Genomic DNA, 21,484 nt, shown 5'->3' with positions numbered 1-21,484 from the left:
ATAGACAGGGAAGAGGAAAGAGGGGGGGAGTGACATGCAGGAAATGGCCCAGACTGGAATCAAACCTGTCAAGCTCTACCAGGTGATATACTGGGGCGACCCATGCCATGATAGGCTGAAGTATCATTTCCAAAGGCTTCATCAGAATCAAATCAGTGTCTGAGAAATGAGTTATGATTCACAATGCATGCAGTGAAACAAAAGCAACCAATAACTTGACTTACTCCTAATTTGAAATTTTTGTTTGCTGTTAATGGCTGTCACCCCTCCCTGCCCACCTTCACATGTGATCCAAGAAAATGAAAGTGGGAGACTGAGAAGAAGCTGTAGCTATCTGTGAGGAGAGATATCTGCCAAATCTTCTATACTGTAATCAAATTAATATAATTTCTCATCTGCAAAACAACATCCCTCAGAAAACACACAGCTATATGTAAATCCTGCAATGCAATGCTTACTAAGATGACTGACACCACATCTCAAGAGATTTGGTGATTATTAGTGTAATAGTAAATTCAATGCCTTTGTTTCATTCACTAGAGACGAACAACCTCCCCCTTCTTAACATAAGACACCAGCTCCTTTTGTCTTTGTATATTGTGATGCCTAGACTCAACTTTGCACCTAAATACAAGATCCTGCAGGATACTTCAGGTGTAAAACACATCAACGGGGGGTCGGCGGCAATACTTGCAACAGACAGAAGGGTGTGGAAACACTTCCTGAAGGGGCGTCTCCTTGAGCAGACAAAGGGATGTCCCTCAGGTATAAATTTCTAGGTGTCCCCATATACGGGGACACCTCACGTGTTGAACTGACCTTTTCTTTGCAAAGAAAATAAAAACCTTGTCGGCCCGCAGAAGTCTCTATTTTATTCTTCACCAGCAGCAGAGAATTTCCACAACATTAGCTACATCCTAACTAGTGAACACAGTGTCCGGTCTTGGTCTAAACCTCTCCAAGTCTTGGTTTTGTCTTAGTCCTGATACAGTCTGGTCTTGGACCTGACTTGGTCTTGGTTTAGATAATACTGAATACAACACTGACTTGTATCAAGCCAGTATTTATTGGCTTATACTTATGTATGAAGGTTTTGAAGACCAAATGTCCCTACTACAGTTGATATACATTTTGTGGTTATTGTTGTTCAAGACAAGACAAATTAAAATAACTCTATCATGTGACAGCAACAAAACAAACAAACATTTGCAATGAACAATAATTTAGGTGTATAGTTTGATGTTGCTGTGACATGTCTTGCTTGGCTTTCAGTCTATATATTTCCAATTTTAGCTTGATTACTCAGCTCTAAACAAAATAATCAGTAATGAGATACAAACACAAAAAAACACAGTATTAGACCTCAAACTATAGACCAGCAGTTTAAAACTGATTTGGGATGGTTAGGTTTAGGTTTAAGTATTGAACTTTTATGACTTTGCCAAGTTTTCAGTCACACAATAAGAACTGTGTATATATCTGGTGTGGTTAAAGTTGAGGTTATCAATTTGAAGGGGAGTTCAAACTATGTGTCTGAGACCATTATTAGCTCTATGATTTTTCTTTTTCTCTTTTCAAAGGTTTGTGTTTGTGTGTATTTGTGTCATTGTGTCATGGTCACTTACCCCGAAGTTGGAGGCTGCAAATCTGGCTGGAGCAGAGACATTGGTGGAGGCGGTGGGGTGGGCGTAGAAGGCATTGATGTTGGCCAGCAGGGTGCTCATCACTGCTGGCACCCCTGACAGCATGTACTTAGAGGACAGGCAAGAGAAATGACTGTAGAGGATAGGAAAGAAGAGAAAATGCAGGAAGAGACAGAAAAGGGGAAAGAAGGTTAGTAAGTTTGGAAGGAGTGAGAATGAAGGTTTAAAAGTAGTAAGAGGTTACAGAAAAGGCAAGGTGGACACAGGTGGAGAAAGAAGAGAGGATGAGGAAGGGGTTCAGAAGAAGACATTATGAGGCCAGAGAGAGACCAGGATGAGGGAGGAGGAAATAAATGACAGAAAGGAAAGAGGGTGCAGGATTGGATGGGTGGAGGGAGAGAGAAAGGGTTAGACATAATTGGAGATGAGAGAGAATAGAAAGACAGAAGAGGTTGGAGGGAATTTTAAAAAAATGAATTAAGTTAGCAAAATGGCTCCCGTTGATCAACTGTTTTCACTTCACATTTCGCTGCCAGAGTTAATATTACTAATATATGAAACACATATTTAAAGTGGAGAAGCTCATTTACATTTTGTATTTATAAAAGAAATCTAGACACTGAGAGTAAACTTCACATAAATATTATAAATATAAGGGGCAAATGAAGATCATGAGTTGAGATGTTCTGTGTCTGAGACAGTAACTCTGATGATGTAGTCAGGCTTCCTTTTTGTGTGAACTTTGCATGGGAAGACAAATTTACAAATTAGGGCTGCCAAGTTTGGACAGGCATGTTATCAGGCATGTAGGGTCTAATGAAAGACTCATCAAGCTGCATTATGGAAAGTGAAGACATTTGCAGCATTTGTGAAGAATAACTTAAAGTCGAAATATGCCCATTCTTTGATTTTGACCATTCTTTTAAAAATCTTTCTTTTGTTAGTACTTCCCCTGCTGATATGTTTTAGAACATATAAAAATACTTGTGTCTGATATGATTTTAACCTCCAAAAAGTTCAATTTAATTCTAAAAATGATGTCTTGTTCCTTCTCACTCATGTTTTATTTAAAAGTTCAACAAGATGTGTCCTTATTCACTGAAAAGTCCATTTTCGCGGTACGTGCACTGAAGGTTTCAAGTTTCCACATTGCACTGGTGTAAGCTGCAGACTACATCATGACTGGCTTCTAAATTACAGCTAGTAAACTTGCCTTACAAATTTAAGGTGAGTACAGAGAAACTTTCACCCTTCAACAGATTAATGTGACAACACTCTTGTAGTGCCAAACTCTGCACATACATCATCAGAAGAACATATTTTTGAGTGAGTGCAGGAGGACTTTAAGGAAGTACAATACTTAATTGGTGTAGTATACTGTAGTATTTGATAAAATCTATTCTTTTCTGCATAACAGTATTTTCTTTCATACAGTTGTAATGTTACATTGGACATTGTTTCAGCAATAATGGCCAGTTGGGTGCACACAAACCAATGTATATTACAGTACAAGGTAAGGAATGATAGTTGTGTGGACGTGGACAATATATCTATTCTCCCTGAAGGTTTTTCCACTTGAATGCTGCATTATAATCCTTAAAGACATTTTATGGGAAAACACATTGTTGCACTGTAACAAAAAATGTGTTTTCAGAAATGTTTGCACAAAATTTTTCATTCGAAAGCTTGTGTTAAATATTACACACCTGACAGGTTTCATAAAAACAAACATATGAATTATTATTCTATTGAAGGAGATGTAATGTAGCTAAAGTTCATCAAGCTTTCAGGGAGAATTAAGACTAATAGCTACAGTGTGTCACGTGTATTTCAATCACCATTTTCATTTGGCTGTGTTATGGATAACACATGGCTCATATGCCCATTTCTACTGGGACAAAGTCAGGACCATTTCTGCTTACAAATTACAGCTCCCCAGTATGATTATGTTTCGTGTTTGTGCTCCTTTATCACACTAAACAAACACATAGAACTTCTTGGTCCCTTTAAGGTCAAATTACAACATTATTAATGTAATTAAAACAGTGTGTGTAGATAGATGCGTGTGTGTGTGTGTGTGCAATCATTGAGTCTCCACCTGCGTTCAATGATCCAATCAAACAGCCTGGAAATCTTTGAGGTGACAGGTCATCTTTTCTCATTAGATGAGATAAACTAATTTGCATGCTGTTTATAGTTCACGACAATCCTTCCTACCACTCATCACGTCAACATACAGTACACACACACACACCACACACCACACACACACACACACACACACACACACACACACACACACACAGGCCTACTGCACAGGAGCACACTCATTTCTAGTATTTCCTGATTTGATTTACCCACACATGCACACAGTTGGCTGACATCATGGCCTGTTGGACAAATTGAATGGGGAGTGCCTGGCAAAACTTATATTATATATTCAGACACACACACACACACACACACACACACACACACACACACACACACACACACATTTTAACACTGAGCTTACGTCATGGCCTGGTATATGGACTCAATGCCATAGCGCATGGCGAACTCGTCCACAATGTCCTGCTGCACCTCATCAAAGTAAACCTTCCATGCATCGTCTCCCTGAGCCACTGGGATCTTCACTACACCACCTCCCTCCACATTAGTCAAGAAGTGGAAGATGTTCTACAGAAAAAAAGGCTGAGTTAACAAGAAGACATGGACGGTGCTCAAAGATGTTAAAAACAGCCAGCAGTTAAGTGTGTGAGTTATTCACAGAAAACATGCAGCATTCAAAGGTGATCTGAGATGTTCTAGATTCAAAGATTGTTGAAAAAACTTTATCAACTCTGGCATTTGACTGTTGAAACTGAAACATTGTTCCTTTATTTCTTTCACTGTAAACAGTTTGAAAGGATTTGTCTGTCCATGTTAGTGAACCTGTCAGTTCTGAATCTCTGTTGATCCTCAGACTTCTAAAGATTTATTATTACATCACAAAAAATGTCAATTCATTTCATGTTCCTATTCCTATTTATTTACCTAAAGAATTGTCAAACAGTAGATTAGTCTAGAAATAACAATTTTGATTATAAAAAGCTTTAAAATAATTTATCAATCAATCATGCAGATCATGAGTGAGAAGTGAGAATTTGTTGCCGCTTTTATCTTTTTGATTTCATCGTGAATTGTCCCATCTAACTGTTTGAACAACATAATTATTTTCATTTTCTTTTGAACAAGGCATGGTTGAACAATTATTAATTAATTAAGATGTACCGGTGTGCATGCATGTGTTAGTGATAGATACAAGCAGCACATGAATCCAAGTTCCTCATTACAAGCGTATGTTTGTGTGTGTTACCTCATGAAGGCATGTGTACTGAATGTGGTAGGGTGCCACCTTCTCCTCTCCCTCAATCTCCACACTGATCTGGAGACGAATGGCACCAGACACCGCTGACTTGTCTGTTCTCTTTTCTGTAAATGGACACACACATATACACCAACACACCCCCACACAATTACTCTGACAAGATACATCACTCAGTGTTGAAAATAACACCTGAAACACTCTAATGATAACTGAAACACTGAAACGCTGAGCAAAAATAATTATATACTCATCTACTTCACATACACATAAACAAACATAAACACATACACCATGTTTTCCATATTTCCATGACATACCCAGGTTGTACCAGACGTCCATCTCTCCACTCAGTGTTCGGACCTCGATGATGCTCTGACCCAAGAAGTCGTCAGATTCCCTCTTCAGACGCTGCTTCACTCGTGACTTGATGTCATCGTCTTCATCCCAAACCCGCAGCTTGATACGATCTGATGAGTTGTGGCACTCGCTGTGGAAATGCATGACAGGTGGGTGGGATGTTGTTTTAACAAATGTGGGAGCAGATGGCTAAAGTGAAAGGTATGCATGCTTCAAGCGAATAAACACATGCATATTTAACAAATATGTAAATTATCATTCTGTAATAACTGCTGGGTAGTTACCAAAGAATGATAATGAGGCATTAATGGCTAAATTTAGTTGGTAAGTCAATGCTTTTTTAGATGTCTAACTTAAACATAGCTGTTGTTTATGCAGAACAGAACAGGAAGTTCAGTTTATGTTTGTTTTTGTCATCATCTTGTTTTTGTACTACTATTAAAAGAAATACAGGTCGAAAGGTTTTTGCAAATCATTGCGCTCTGTCAAAACTTTACTTTTACCTGATGAAATGTAGTTTTGAATGAATAACAGGTACATTTGCACCTGATGTAGCCATTTCTTATTTACTAATTTTATATAAGTAGTACTTTAAAAAATTTGTACTTTTAGTAAGTTGCATTTTTGTCTATATTAGTAATCATAATAATACCAGTTTTTTTAATGCAGGACTTTTGCTTATATACATTTCATATCAGTCTGTGTAGGTTAATTATCTAAAAAATTTCTTCCACCAATGTAAAGTGATTGTGGCTGGTCCACTGTTTTCCTGCACTCTGCACAGACCTCTGAGAGCTGCAGCTGGACTTTACAACCAGGAAGAAATAACAAGCTGAACTTACAAGCTGAATTTTTCCTCCCAGACTGGGTTCAGGTTGCCATAGATGGTCTTTGTTCTCTTCTTCGTCTTCCCGACTTGGATTGTGACGTATGGGTCACTTGAGCCCGTCCTGTCCTTGGCTTGGAGACCCTGTGCACTAACAACTGGTCACACACATGAACAGAGGGAATGACTTTGAAAATTGCATAAGAACAACAAACACCTACTCGTACCATCATCTTTCTGTCTCATTCACACACATACACCAAAACACAAGACATCACCCACACAGTTATGCAAAGCCTCGTAACATATACTTGTGACTCACAGGCAGATGTTGGGTAACAACATATCTCACCAAATTATTTAATCAACTGTTGTCACCTGATGATCTGCTGTTCTGTGCAACAAGCACTCAGAGGTATTTTAGGACTTAAAATCTGTGACATGGCCCCATTTAATTATTTACTTATTGCACTTGTTGATTTCTGCGTGTTGTTTCTATACCAAAATTACAAAAGAACAAATGAAAAACAACTGACATGTTGGCTCAAACAGCATCAACACAATCAATGTATGCACTGAAGACAGTCTGTCGGGCTTCACTTGTTTAGGAAGGCTGATGTGAATGGGCTTGCGTTTTGACATGTACTACACACTACCAGAGTTTGTTGCCCTGAAGGGAAACACACACGGAAGGAACCAGGAGGAACCAAGAGTTGAAAGGAGTTTTTTCATCCACCAAAATAAAAGTACCAGTCTACATGCAATATTTGTTTATACATTTAGCAGAGAGTTAGATGAGGGGTTATGTGTAGGACTATTTTTTTGATGGTGACAGTAACTTCCTAGAGTCTCTGCCAGTTTTCTAGTAACTGCTCAGAGCCAAGAAACTGTGATGAAGATCTTCATATCTAACTCTCCTCCAGAGAACTCATAAACACATTTACCAAAATGCTGAACTATTTCTTTATAATCGAAGTGCACCGACCTTTTTCTATGTCGATACCATTTCCTGATAAAGTAGGAGCGGTTCCTCCTTTTAAATTCAAAATCACCACACTGTGTGTAAATAATTGGGATCATTTTTGTGTAAGGTAACAGGTCAATCACTGCCTTGAGTTAGAAGCACTTTGTTTTATTATTGATTAATTATAGCTAATATTGGCACTATCTGGTGTATTGTATCAGTGCATCAGCTTAAAATGTGCTAGATATAAGATTTGTTTGCGCATACTTTCATATTTATTTATGTTACTTGTGTTATTATTTGCCTGTTTGCACTCATAGACACAGTTGAAAGCTTCAGAAATGCAAATAAAATATGAAATTTATGAAAAACAGCCACTATTTCAGCTTTTTGAGTTCTTCTTTTTTAATTTTTGAAGTCTCATGCACTTAAAAGTCAACATCATGCCAGTCCCTGTAAAATCTTTGCCAGTGGTTCATTCATTTTCAGTGACTGATGTATTTCTGTGCTGAAGGGAATCTTGAATATTAATTAGTTGAGATATTCCCTAATGAAATCAATTCAGTTTTCAAAGAGTTCTTTGTAGAGCATCAGTCACTGCTTGGCTTATGTACGAAACTGAGATTCAAGAACTCAAGACACAAGTGCGTCTGCACATGCATACAGAAGACATGATTGATTTCTTCAAAATAAAAACTAATGAAAATAAATTTCAATTAACCTAATTTATAGATGTGTTTGTCGTCTTTTCTACACTATGTTTAAGGGCCAAGCATTGGCTACTGTAAGGCCAATGACAACATGGAATTTTTCCTCCTTTAACGCAGTACAGAATGTGGCTACAAGCAGCCACATTGGATGAGAAATAAATTTGCAACTGTTCTGTTTATTATAAAAATGTCTGCCTGTCCCTGTATCTCCTCTTTAATAGAGCTCATTGCTGGTGATTGGGGAGACAAGGTGTGATGGCTGCCATGGCAACACTGCTGCCACTATACGGTGTGATGTGTCTGGTTGCTTTGGTAACAGCAGCGGTCTGGATAATGTTTGGCAAAGGGAGGTGATGGGAGGTGGGGATGCATGTCTTTTCAAATTAGTGAAGCTCACATATAGAGAGTTAAAGTTTTTCCACAGTTCAGAACAAAGATTTGAGATAAAAGAAAAAACTCATGGATGTGGAATAGTATCTTGGCTGTGTTATGGATAACACACGGCTCATATGCCCATTTCTACTGGGACAAAGTCAGGACCATTTCTGCTTACAACTTACAGCTCCCCAGTATGATTATGTTTTGTGTTTGTGCTCCTTTATCACACTAAGCAAACACATAGAACTTCTTGGTCCCTTTAAGGTCAAATTACAACATTATTAATGTAATTAAAACAGTGTATTTATCTGGGGAAACCTGACATACTCTGGTTCAGCACCACTTTTTCACATTCACACACTGCAGGTAATCACAGCTGTCTGTGCTGTGTTCTTCAGGTGTCTTGAAGGCATCTGTTGGTGACTTGTTGATTTAAATGTGCAACAAAACAGTGTTTGCGTTTCGAGGACTGTTTAGTCAATGTCTCAACTTTTGACTTAATTATCTGATTAAATATTAGTTTTATTTTCAGAAAACACAGGAAAGGTGGCAGCAAACTCAAAGTTATATAACTTTGAACAGATCGACTTCACACTTATATGAAATGTTAGTGTTATACACATTGTGTGAACACACACATATTCACAGTATCCTGTTGCTACAAGCCGACACTGTTAAGATCCAGTAGGTTCTTTCATAATAATGCAGAGACCAGAGATGAGAGAGAAATATTAAAAAGTCACCGTAGACCTCTGAATTATTTTTCCTTTATTTTCTGATGACGATGTCTGCATTACTGTAAAGTTAGCCTTTGTCTGTTTATTCAATGAATATCAGGGTTTTACATTTTTGACAAGCACGCTTTTGCACTGGTTTTTATGCCTTCCGAAAACGAGAAGAGTAAAGAGGGAAAAGTAAAGTGATAAAAGTGATAATAGTTAGTAAACAGAGAGACAGACGAGTAAAGTACAGTGCACAGTATAATGTCTACTGCAGTATATTCAAGCTTTCTGTCATACATTTCCATACATAAAACATACATTTACTCCAGTTCAAAACTAATTAAAAAGAACAGTATCTATAAGGTAAAGGATTGCTCCGGAGTATCTATGTAACTGTGCATGTTTTCCATTTCAAAGTAAAAAATTCACTGAACGTACTGTTGATGGTGATCTTGGCTGACCACTTGGATGTGCCATCCAGGACGCTCTGCTTAATGCTCTTCATGTGTTGGGCATGGATCATCTTGGTGATGTCAAACAGTTTTCGGATCTCCTCAAAGATCTCTGGCTTGTTCCTCTCCCGGATCTTCATCCTGTCCTTCATTGCCATGATAATGTGCTGTGTCCGGTCCTCTGCCCCAGTCTTGGAGCTCTTCTCAGCTGCTCCTGAAGATGACAACGGGGTAAGAAACAGAAGAGAAGGGTGATAAGATGAGTTCAAAAAGGGTAAACGTGAAAAAAATAAAATAAACGTACAAAGTACTAGATCTAAAAAACTACATGTTCAAATTATGCTAAACAAAGGACTATGTGTTTTTTTTCTTTTAGGTTTATCAGCTTGTATCTGTATTTTCGTAGACCTGTCAGGTTTTCTGGCGCTCAACACCTTCTTCATCAACGTCAGAGTATGGAAAGTGAGTCTACAGTTTGTACAACTGTACAAAACTAAAAAAAATATTTTCTGGGTTGTAACCAATGTAGGAAACTTTGGTATGTTTTCTTATGGGTTTCAGTTTTTAGCTAGCTATATAAATTCACTCACTCTGCAGGCAGTCAGCATTCAGCAGCTCTTGGCATTTCTCGTGCACTTTGACCCCGCACTCCGCACAGCGCATACCCTGGCGGGCGATGCCCCACAGCAGACCCTCGCACTCGTAGCAGTAGGTGGGCGTGGTGGCAGTCCACACCTCAAAATTGTGTGGCGTGGTGCAGGAGATGGGGTAGATCAGAGCCTGCAGAGTCTTCTTGTACACATGGTTTTTCTTTTGAATTAAAGAGAGAAAGGAGTGGTGATACAGGTAGACGGTGTGAGAAAAGAAGCAGGATGAGAGAAAATGGCATGAGAGATTTTTCAGAAAGTTATACAAGAAAGAGAGAAGTGTGGGATGAAGTGTGAAAAAGACAAGACAAAAGACAACAAGGTGAATGACACAAATATAAACCAGCACAGAGAAAGGGCTGGCAGTATAAACAGCAGGAGAGGTGGTATTGGATTGGCAGGGAAAATGGCAAAAACAAGAAAAATAAAACATATAGGATATAGGGGGAAAAAAAGCAGCTCTATAGGATACAATCATTTCAGTAAAGACAGAACTGTCTATAGCATTAATTAATCAAATTAAATTAAATCAAAGATTCAGTCTATCACTGAAATGTTACAGAAATGTGATTTTGTGCTAATAACTGTGCTAATTTGTGTTTTTGTAATTCTTGGCTTCTTTATTGATGAACTAAATTCTGCTGTTGTCCAGTGTAGGAGGAGTGTGGGAGGAGGTGAACACATCTCTGCAGGATGAGAGGACACCTTGACTAGAAGCCCAGCTTGATTTGGTAAACACAGAAATCGTACAGGGGGAGGTATGTGAGTCATTTTTATCATGCTTATTATTATAGTAGAAATGGTGATATAGTGACAGGGATATTGTTTTCAATCTAAAAAACAATTTGTTTCTTGTGGCTTTTATTGTTGTTATCTTTGCTTTCATCTTCTGTCATCTCTGCCTCTGGTTTCACTCAATTTTGTTACATCTTCTTTTAGTTTTATTGATCTAATCTGTGTTGTTTCAATTGTTTGTACCTTTAAACCTCATTTTTCTGCACCTGATTTGATTACCTCTGATTTACTTCCTTGTCACTGTGAACCAGCCTGTAACTTAAAAAAGTCCTTTATACATAATGGAATTCCCACTTTGTCCTCTACCTTTGCTATTGCCAATGTTAGTATCAGTGAAAAAAGCTGGATGAATGGATTGCTAAAAAACTTTGTTTTGGCACCATATTTATGGATGTTTTTCACAGGTTGTGAGAATATCTGCTCAATGTCTGTGTTCATGAGCCAGCACAAAATGTCTGAACATATGCTTCTTCCATATGTCAGTACAGTCCAGTAATTATACTGTACAGGTAACACTCTGCAGATCTTAATATTTTCCTGTAATATGTAACACTTACAAGACACATAAGCAGGTTTCACTTTGAGAAATAATAACGTAAATACATTCAACACTTTTCAACACTACAATACATTAGTCTTGGAATCATTACTAGGACCAGATTGACCATAAACGGGACAAAAACATGTACAATATGAACATGCACCAAGTAAGCAAAATATCAACAGAAATATTTGTACTAAATTTAGGAAGTCATTTAGCTGATGCTTTTATCCAAAGTGACTTATGAAATAGAGATACAATCAAAGTACAGCGCGACTAGGACATGTTAGTGTAGCTATAAGTACCGTGACAGTACTAGAAGGGGAAAGATTTTGCATGTCCAGTTTTGGTAGTTCTAGGAGAGGAGGTACTCTCTGAAGAGTCATCAGGAGTTTTTTAAAGGTAGAGAGGGACGCCCCTGCTCTGGTAAGAACTGGTAGCACGTTCCACTGATGGGGAACAACAGACATGAAGAGTCTGGATTGACTTGAGCCAGGTGTCATTCATTGGAGGAGTGCAACGGATAAAAATATAAAACCAGGCACACCTCTGCATTCTGCAGAGGTTTGACTGTGCAGGCTGGGAGGCCCATCAGAAGGGCGTTACAGTAATTGAGTCGTGAGATGACCACAGCCTGTATCAGTAGTTGGGTAGCAATTTAACTGAGGCAATTTTTAAAGATCTCTGAATGACAATGTATCAAGATAAGGTAGAAATGAAGGAGTTGTCTTAATTAATCATTTAATTTGCAAATATAAAAGTCAAGCTCATTTCCTCACAATGAACTTGGACCTTCAATACAATGTAGACCACAGCACAAAGAGCCTAAAAAAATACAGCAGTATGTATTAATATAACTGAAGTGGTGTTCTTTAATATAACATGTAACTGTACAGGCATTTTTATTTTTCTAGTCACTTATTTTTTTCTTTTATTATTGACTTTTGAACTTTCCACTTGAATAATTAATGTTTCACCTAATATAATGTAATCCGCACCATGACTTGACACAGTACAGTAGGAAAAGGCACAAAACAGTAATAAACAAATCCAGTCAGTGAAGCCTTGCTGCTCTTGCCTTCATTAATACCTGACACTGCCTCAAATTGACTCAGCAAGATTCAGAGCTGAAAGTATATTGGATCTTCCACAAACAGATTAACAATATGGCCACAGCATACTGACAGCAAGAGTACAGTTGGTGGGAAACGTATGTGTGTGTGTGTGTGAAAAAGTGTGCAACTGACTGTAAACACAAGCTGATATTTGTGTGGAACCCCATTAGCTAGCACTGAGGCAAAAGCAAGTCTTCCTGTATACAACTATAAAATCATCCCTTTACCAGCCCTCTGTATGTGTATGTGTGTGTGTGACATATGTATTTGGCCACTCACAAGCTCTTCATCTTTCAGAGAGGTCCGTGTGGCCAATGTGTGGGCGAGTCCAGCTTTCCTGGACTGTATCATAGACTGGAAACAAGAGAGAGAAAAGGCATCAGTCATAAACAGTCACAGAGAAATAACAAACAAGGTGAAGAGAGAAGAAAAAGGAGACATTTCCGTTAAAACATTTAAGATCAGTTCTCTGTGTGAAGCTGGGCTCTTTCAACTCTGAGGGTCATGGAAACTTCTCTTTGAACACACACATTTGGAAACATGTCACACACGTCTCCTTTATTCACTCTTTGCCAAACACTCACACGTGTTTGATGAACTACATTTGTGAGATACTTCACTGAATGTGATTTAATTTAGGGATCTGGATACTTTAATAGAGTTTGTAGTATTATAAACATATTAATACTAAATTCTGACTTTAGCCTGACTAAAGCTAAACTCAGAGATACATTTTGTGATCAAATGTTTATTTAACAAAAATACAAGTTTCAACCAAAGGACATGACTCATTAATTGACATGGATAGAAAACAGTACAAAATTGACTGTACAAACTAAATTACATTAACCATGCACCTCATAGGTGCAAGCAAAATCAAACAAAACCAAAAAAAGCACATAAAAATAATAAATAAAAAATAATAATTAATTAATTAAAAAAAAAAAAAAAAGGAGGCACCACCCCAACACCACCCTCACCCTGGTATGATCTCTTCCTATGGAGTGTATGACTATTACACACACGCGCGCACACATCCATACACACACAAACCCAATCAGGAGAAACAAGAAGGACAGAGTCTCCCAACCAGACATCAAGTAAGGGAAGACCTTATCTTATAAGTTCTTTCAGTGAGTCAGCTGTTGCACGCCAGTTGTTTATGGTAGTCTCATTAGCGCCATTAATTCTAGCAGTTGATAGTTCTAGATAAATTACATCTAGAAAAGTAAGTGCCCAGTGTCTGATGGTGAGAGAATGGCGAGGTTTCCATCCTAAGGCTATCAACTTAAGCTATACAAAAAACTCAAAATTCAAAGGCAGTGCACTTTAAAGCTCTGATGCACCTCAGAAATGTCCTTGAAATAGATTGCAATTTGATACTGCATCCTGTGATTCATCAGCATACTGCATATCTCTTTACTTAAAGAAACTTCTTTTAATGAAATGTTTTTGATAGTTGGTGTGTTTATTTTTTGTTATTTGACATTATAAATGTCAAAGACAACAGAAGAAGGACAAGACTTGTTTCCCATAGTTTCCATAGTAATCCTTGATGTAGAGAGAGCAAATATGCAGGACTCCAGGTGACTACTGTACTATGGACCACACAGATCATCAAAGATATTACACACTTAAGTGCTTAAGTGCTTAATGAGGTGCTTATTAAGCTCTCCAGCTATGGCTCACCTCATCATCTTTAATATTATTTTTATAATACCATGACAAGAGAAAAAGTCAAGGTACAAAATAGCTGAAATGTGCCCAGTAAAGGGTCTAAAAAATGTTGTGGTGTATGTGGTTGGGTAAGATGGACTGGGCACAGGTTTGCACTGAGTTTTAAATTAGGGCAGCATAAATCTTTTGAGATAACAAGAAAGTCTCAAAACTTAGACTTGCAGGAGAAAATGTAATCACTGTTCTAAATTCATACGATGGCAACAAAAGTGCCTAGTGTGTGTTTACTAAGTTTAACAACATGTTAAAGAAGTAGCAAACTCAGGAAAAATGATCACATTTATCCATTTATATGTTGTAGATTTTATTCCTTGTAATGTTATATCTTTGTGTTTTGCTTCTGTTGGCTGTTATAGTTCATCTCCAAATTGTTTCAGTCTCATTTGCACATACAGTATTTGTGTTCCTCTCCATCAATCTCGCTTCTGTCTGTTTTTTTCTCTTCATTGTGTAAGTTGGCATACTAAATGTGGTTAGACTAGATTGAAGAGAAGAATAGACAAGCCTTTTTATCTCTTTAAATGTCATACTGTAGGTGTTTTTTTACTCAAACTTCTGCTGTGTGACCTTCTCTCTGAGAAAGTTCAAATCAAAGGAGACAAGTTTCTTTAATCATAAGTCAGTTTTTTTTAGATCCCAGTGGCTGAATATTCACAGCTCTAACCACTCAGATACATCTCAGCCTAAAGCCTGTAAAGTAGAGACTAAAGGGAGAAAGACACAATGAACCACAACAATTATTAGCATTTGTTTGTGAGAGTGGCAGGTGTGTTTTTGACTTGATGAATCACAGCAAAACAAGCCTGTTAATTAAAAGACTAGCTAAAAAAAACAATCAGAGAAAAAGCTTCTCACTCACTAAGCATCAGTTGGCTGTAGGAATGCTTAAAGCATTTTCCAGAAGGAATTGATTTTTCCTGTGTTGGTTCGAACATTTTGAAATACATGGGAACAATGACTGATATTTGTATGTGGGTGTGCTTGTGAATATGTGTGAATCCACACACCAACTTTGTGTAAACACACATAAGAAAACTTCAGACAGGGCAGATTTAAATGCTTTGCTACAATGTGGACTATTAGAGAGTTTGAAATGAGGACATCAATCAAATAGTATAACACAGTTTTCTTTTACTCACCATAGCCTGAGGGCAGTCGAAGGGAGGGAGACAACATGCGCAAGCAAAGAAAACAAGAAAACAGCAAAGGTTACACACAAACAGGTTCCCCTCTGAGAGTTCAGCAGTATCACCTTGAATCCAGCTATTTAGTGCTTGTAAACAATTATTCCACGGCAGGTGCCACTGCAGAAGTGCTTCTTCATACAGTATCTATCCTGTATGTAGCCTGCAAGCAATCATTCCTGAAGGATCAGATCAGCTGATTGAAACATGTAAAACACTGGTATCACTCAGTCAGCTTGTTAACATGACTTTTCTCTGCTACTTCCAATGCTGAGGCAAAAACTAACAGGCCGTTACAGCTAAAATCTATAACCCAACGGTGTCGGAGCATCTGGTGCACAGCAGTCGCAAAGAGAAAGAAAAACAGAGTACACATTGGCAATCCAGCAGCACAGGAAGCCTGCACCATTTTTGTGACTGGTATATAAACAAAAATCTACATCTATATCTCTATGCAAGTGGAGGAGTTTATAGCTGCTGAAGAAAGAAAAGTGAAAATAGGAGTATTATTTTATAATATACAGCTAAAGATGATGATATACAACTTCTAACTATACAAATGGACAATAAGGCTCTTCGAGATTAAACAACCAGGGGCTCTGTGACAAAGTGGACCATTTATATGTATACCTGTTGTGTTTCTTACAGGCTCATTAATCTTATATAATCTTAATATAGTATTAAATTCAGTGTGAAATGATCTAATTTCTGAATCTGTTTCGTTGTTGTTGTTCATATTCAGGAAATATATTATCAACTAACCAACACACGTAAGGGAGTTGGACAGCACTGGCTGCATTAAACTTGCCAAGCCTGTTATGAATCAATAGTGGAAAATGGAGAGTATCTTTGGTCACAGTAGCTAGTTAATTTTATTTACCAAATATATATATTTTTTATTTTAAACCACAACACCATATAAATACAGTAAGATTTTCAGGGTAAGTATGCAACATACGCAAGACAAACTTGACCGTGTCAGTAATTTGTGACTTAAGATAATTTCAGTTATGTATATACAGTATGTATACATATTAAACAAATGTCTTGAGTTGGGAGACTTGATTGCACATGTCATTTGTTTTGTATGAACACCATGAGCAAAGTGTCATGTGACTTCACCTTCAAAGATACATTTACAACTTGTTAATAAATTGGTTAACCTTTTAAATCTAATTCTAAATGTTCTTCAATATAAGGTTTTACTGTTTCGATGTAGGAGATGAATTTAGTTCAGTTTAACATACTCGCTTCTGTCCTTGCTCTCCACTTAGTCAGTATTGATGAAAAAAAAAATCATTCTGGCAATGCTTAGTTTAAGCTATGAAAAAGTCAAGGTTTGGCAAAGGCAGTGAGCAGATATTGACTGATGTGCACTTACCAGTTCACTAACAAGTGGAATCGGCCTCCTCTTGCGGAGGTCTGGCATGCTGTCAATGCCAAACGGTGTGTTTCCTCTGTACAAACAAACAAACAAATAATGTCAATAATCAATATTTAAATAAAGAAAATCCAGGTGCAAACACTGTAGCAGGATATCTTATTCTCTATTTACACACACAGATACCAAAAAGTGTTTACTGACCCTGGCTTGGCCCATGGGTGCTTGCTGGGGTCTCCATCTTGATCTCGGCTCTGCAATAGCATGTCAAAGGTCAGGAATTTAGCCATTTGAAAGCTGACAGCTTTTATTGGTTTCATGACACTGGAGCATGCACAAGCAACAACAAAGAAAGAACAGGAGAGAAGCAATTGGCCTGTACTGGTTGGTTGAGTTTCAGTTCTGCATGCCAAAGAGGACATTTCAATCAATCATATTGCCCCACTGCATATATGAGCATCATAAATCTGCTTTCACCTTGTGTAAAGTAAACACCTACAAAACCATACATACGCCCAGTAAACGGACACCGAATATTGATTTTGGTTTCCTAAGAGTGTTTTGTGTGTGTGTGTGTGTGTGTGTGTGTGTGTGTGTGTGTGTGTGTGTTTGTGACAGTTAGTAAAGAAATACCACAGCTTGACAGATTCAACATGACTCAATATTATTTAAGATATTGTGTCCTAATCAATACTGACCTATTCCTGTGTGGCATTTTTATGACAGCAAATGTTATTAAAAGGGCACAGATGTACTGAGGCTGACATGTAATGGAACCTAAAGCTATTTCATTAGCATTTTCCAAAAAATGACAGAAAGTGATATAAACAAAAGAGAGACAAAGGCATTAGAAAATGTTTAAATAATATACAAAAAAACTGCACAGAGAGAACATCTTCTTTAAAGGACGTCATGTTAATAATGTTAATGGGGGAGAAACCACAAAAGAGGTAACCTGATCTCCATCTTGACTTCCATCTGTAAAATAGCATAAGAGGAAAAAAGAAAAATAGTCATGGTCAATTTTGACTCATCGTGTGAAATAACAAAACACACCATGGATTATTCAAGTTGTTAAAAATACTTGAGTAATTTAAAAAGCAGCGCCACCACAAGTTTTCAGAGGGAAGGAAGGAGGTCTGGGGTCATAAATGTTTCATTAACATGTATAATTTATCATGAAAATGGCTCTTAATATTTCCCTTCCCCTTGCTCTTTAATGTCAAGCTTGCTTTCCAAGCAGATAATTAATGTTTTCTAATTCAGCAAATGGCTGCTGCTGGAGCTTTGAAGAGAAATAAGGGACTCATGAATGGCCGGTGATACATTACTCTCAACGGGGTAGAAAATTATAGTATCAGCAGAGACCGTTTGGTACAGTAAATACTCAAGGGACCGTTTGGTACAGGGGCTTATTCATAACTGCTTGATGAACATACCCAAAGAAGACACTGGCGGTTATCAGTGTACATATTGCACTGCAACTGTGACAGATCAAAGAGTTTCAACAGTGAGAGTTTACAGTGAGAGAGTCAGTGAGGACAAAAAGGTAGGATGTAAAAGGAAAGTTTGCAAACCAACAATACTTTTTTGACCGCTAAATGTTGTATAACATGTATCAGTTTCAACATAAAATCATGAAAAGAAATTCAAGTAACTCAAATAATTGAAAATACAAAAAATATCAATGCCAAACAAAGAAAGATCAGTGAATCAAAATTAATGAATAACTTATTTACTGAAATGAAACAAGAAAAAAAATGCACATGATGAAACAAAAGATGATTTCAACTTCTGTGCTGACTACCTGGTTCAAAATCATCCTGAGAGAAGGTCGACATGGTCATACTGGCGAGGTTGCGCCTGGTTTCCCTTTTCTCCCGCAGAATCTGCTGAAAGGTCCTCAGGCACTTTAGCCTTCGTTCATCCATCTGGCTTATCTCTGTGGGTTTCTTTGCTTCATCTCCTTCTGCTTCATCCACTGGGGCCACAAAGTCTGTGCTGGATGGCTGTGGCACCTCATTTTCTCCCTGCTCCCCTGGTACTATAGGTTCATCAGCCAAGAGGGAGACAGAGAGGGATTCTGTTGTGGTGCATTGCGAAAGCTGGGCTTTAACCATTAGATCTGTAGGACCATCTGTAGGACCATTTTCAGGGCCTTCTGCAGGTTGTTCTGTAAGGCCATCAGGTGGAGGCAGTATTGCAGTGCTACTGGAAATTGGATCAGGGCAAATTGAAAGTTCTTCTAGGCAAGGGGGAATCTTTTCCGAACAGGTAGGATGTTGGCAGATGTCTGTAGATTCCAATATAAGGCTGTTGTTGGCTTCTTCAGGCATAGGTTCCACAGAGAAAGTATCTAATTTGTCTAAAGTACTGTTTATGCTCAATTCCCCAACAGTAATACCATGGTCAACCACATCACCTTTTGGGGTTTTATCAGATTCAAATTGTGCCTCATAACATAAAGGTTTTGAAGGCAACTCAGCTGGAGGAAGGTCATAAGGCATTGCTATTTCAAAGTCTGTTTCCTCTCCAGGATTCTGGGCTCCAGGTCCTTCAAGTTTGCGCAATGCCCCCCGCAAGGCAGAGCTAAAATCAAGTACAGCTCGGCCTATGCGCTTGACAGTAAAACCACCAGCTTGGACATCGGCACTTCCAGGATGAGGGAGTTGGTTTTCTAAGCTTTGGTTAATGGCTTCATTCTCTTGGATGAATGTCCTATCCACATCAGCTACAGTGGTACATAAAGATGCCTCAGCCCATGTCACTGCTGAAGACTCTTCATAGGCTAAATAATTTTCCTGATAACTCTCAGCTTGACAGTCTACTGTATAGCTCAGGTCATTTGATTGACCATAGTCAAATTCCCCTGCTTCTCCATCATGCACATCAACTGAATGGTAACCAGAACTTTGAGGGTAGGAAAAATCTACAACACAATCATATCCTATAGAGGGGTTTTCCAGGCTTGTATCTTTTGGGACATGAATCCCAGATTGTGTTTGAGGCCTTCTCCTCCGTGATTGCCATTCCTCCCTGCTAGAATTGCTAGCAGGTGAGTTATAATGTTTCCCAGAGCGAACAGAAAGATGTTCTGAGCTTCCTGTGGAGCACTGCCCTGATGTACCATATCCTCCTGCACCTCTGTAGTGATCCCAGTTACCAGCTCCTTCACAGCAAAGAGGGCTCTGACCTTCCTGCACCTCCAGGCTATTGCCCTGGAGATAAGCAGTTTCCCTATGCCATACAGATTCCCCAGTGGCAATGTGTGGTAATCCGGTGTTAGTCCAATGTTCTTCCCCAACATCGGCTTGTTGCTGCTTTCTTCCATGACTACAGGATAGTCTCTCTAGATCTGACTCAGACTTGGAACTATGACCAGAAGACAAGGAGCTGGTGCTTGGACAGTCTTGTCCATCCTGCCTTTCCAGGTACCCAAAGCTTAGTTTTCTTGCTATGGCACCTACTGGGATATCTGAGCTGTGGTCAGAGATGTCCTCTTGTTCCTCCAGTTCCTGGTTATCCACTGATTCAGCAATTGGGGACACAACAGACTCTTCTGTCCTTGGTAACAGTAATTCTCCATGGATGCTATGGCGCTCATTGCAGACTTGAGGAAACAGATTTGAATGAGACTTTGGCATTGCACTCCCTAAACTACCATAAGCACTAGCTGGCCTTCTGCGGGTAGATTGTCCATCCTTGCATCCTACACCTGACCAGGTTCCAGCATGTACCCCTGAACCTGACTTGTTGCTAGAACGAATGCCTTCAATCTCCAACAATACAGCATCTACACAGGATGATACTTCATCAACTGACCCTCGAACTGAGGTCAGGTAATCCCTGAGGTCGGAGATTTCCTCCTGGATCTTGTTGATCCCCCTCAGCTCTTTAAGAATGTGCTCAATGACAGCACTTGACTCCTCCTCTTTATCTTCATCCTCTTCCAGCAGCGTACCTGGGAGAGCTCTGTTGAAGTTGTAGTCCACACAGTCACCAGTGGAATAGGGTCTCTTTGGCCGAATACAGGGTGAAGCAAAATCCCTTCCAGTTGCTCCTGCAAATTTAGTGCTATTTATGTCTGGGCCTATTTGACTGTAGTGTGGGGGTGTTCTCATCTGCTCAGGAGTTGTCCGAATTTCACCCTCAAAGGAGATACGTTTCCGATTTGCTGGTGATCTGCAGCTTTTATGCTGCAAAGTGCAGGGTATTCTTATACATCCCTCTCTGTTCAGCTCCACCTCTCCTACACATGGTGGCCCCAGTGGTACTCCATGTCCTTTACCATTTGACACTTTAGGAGAGTAGGCTTCAGTCCTGGGACTAACCTTTGGATATACGCTTCTGTGCTCCTTTCTGCCCTCCTGTGCTTCCCTCTCATCGTCCTCAATACCTGCATAATAGAGGTGCGAATCTGGGACATGGTGGTCTGCAGAACCTTGCAAGAGACGATGTATTTTACCCCGAATGACTAAAGCTACCCTGGGGTTTGGAGCCCTCTTTTTGGGAGAATGGACTTTTGCCTTTGTGCCTCCTTTAGGGGCAACACCTGATCCATGTTGTCCATTGAAGCGATTCCTGGAGAACATATTCTCTAGAGAGCAGTCTGTCCTCATCTAGTTCCCCACATTGTCGGTCGGAGCTACTATCAAAATGCCC

General features: G+C 38.9%; 1 protein-coding gene across 1 annotated transcript in view; it reads right to left on the bottom strand.

Annotated features, from left to right (window-relative positions):
• Positions 1-20,633, bottom strand: part of LOC104935500 (protein unc-13 homolog B-like) — a 63,438-nt gene extending 42,805 nt beyond the window's left edge. Inside the window, exons 1-13 of the mRNA XM_027274179.1 lie at positions 18,630-20,633; positions 17,778-17,800; positions 17,027-17,076; positions 16,823-16,898; positions 15,397-15,402; positions 12,800-12,874; positions 10,013-10,232; positions 9,409-9,636; positions 6,213-6,354; positions 5,331-5,500; positions 5,002-5,117; positions 4,159-4,322; positions 1,626-1,776 (exon numbers count right to left, since the gene is read on the bottom strand). Coding sequence (XP_027129980.1) covers positions 1,626-1,776; positions 4,159-4,322; positions 5,002-5,117; positions 5,331-5,500; positions 6,213-6,354; positions 9,409-9,636; positions 10,013-10,232; positions 12,800-12,874; positions 15,397-15,402; positions 16,823-16,898; positions 17,027-17,076; positions 17,778-17,800; positions 18,630-20,466 — 3,258 coding nt within the window. The 5' untranslated portion in view covers positions 20,467-20,633. The remainder of the gene's footprint in view (positions 1-1,625; positions 1,777-4,158; positions 4,323-5,001; positions 5,118-5,330; positions 5,501-6,212; positions 6,355-9,408; positions 9,637-10,012; positions 10,233-12,799; positions 12,875-15,396; positions 15,403-16,822; positions 16,899-17,026; positions 17,077-17,777; positions 17,801-18,629) is intronic.
• Between the last annotated feature and the right edge of the window lie 851 nt (positions 20,634-21,484).

The sequence above is a fragment of the Larimichthys crocea genome, chromosome III, assembly GCF_000972845.2.
Source record: "Larimichthys crocea isolate SSNF chromosome III, L_crocea_2.0, whole genome shotgun sequence".
Classification (NCBI taxonomy): Eukaryota; Metazoa; Chordata; class Actinopteri; family Sciaenidae; genus Larimichthys; species Larimichthys crocea.
This window is presented reverse-complemented; position numbering and strand designations above follow the sequence as displayed.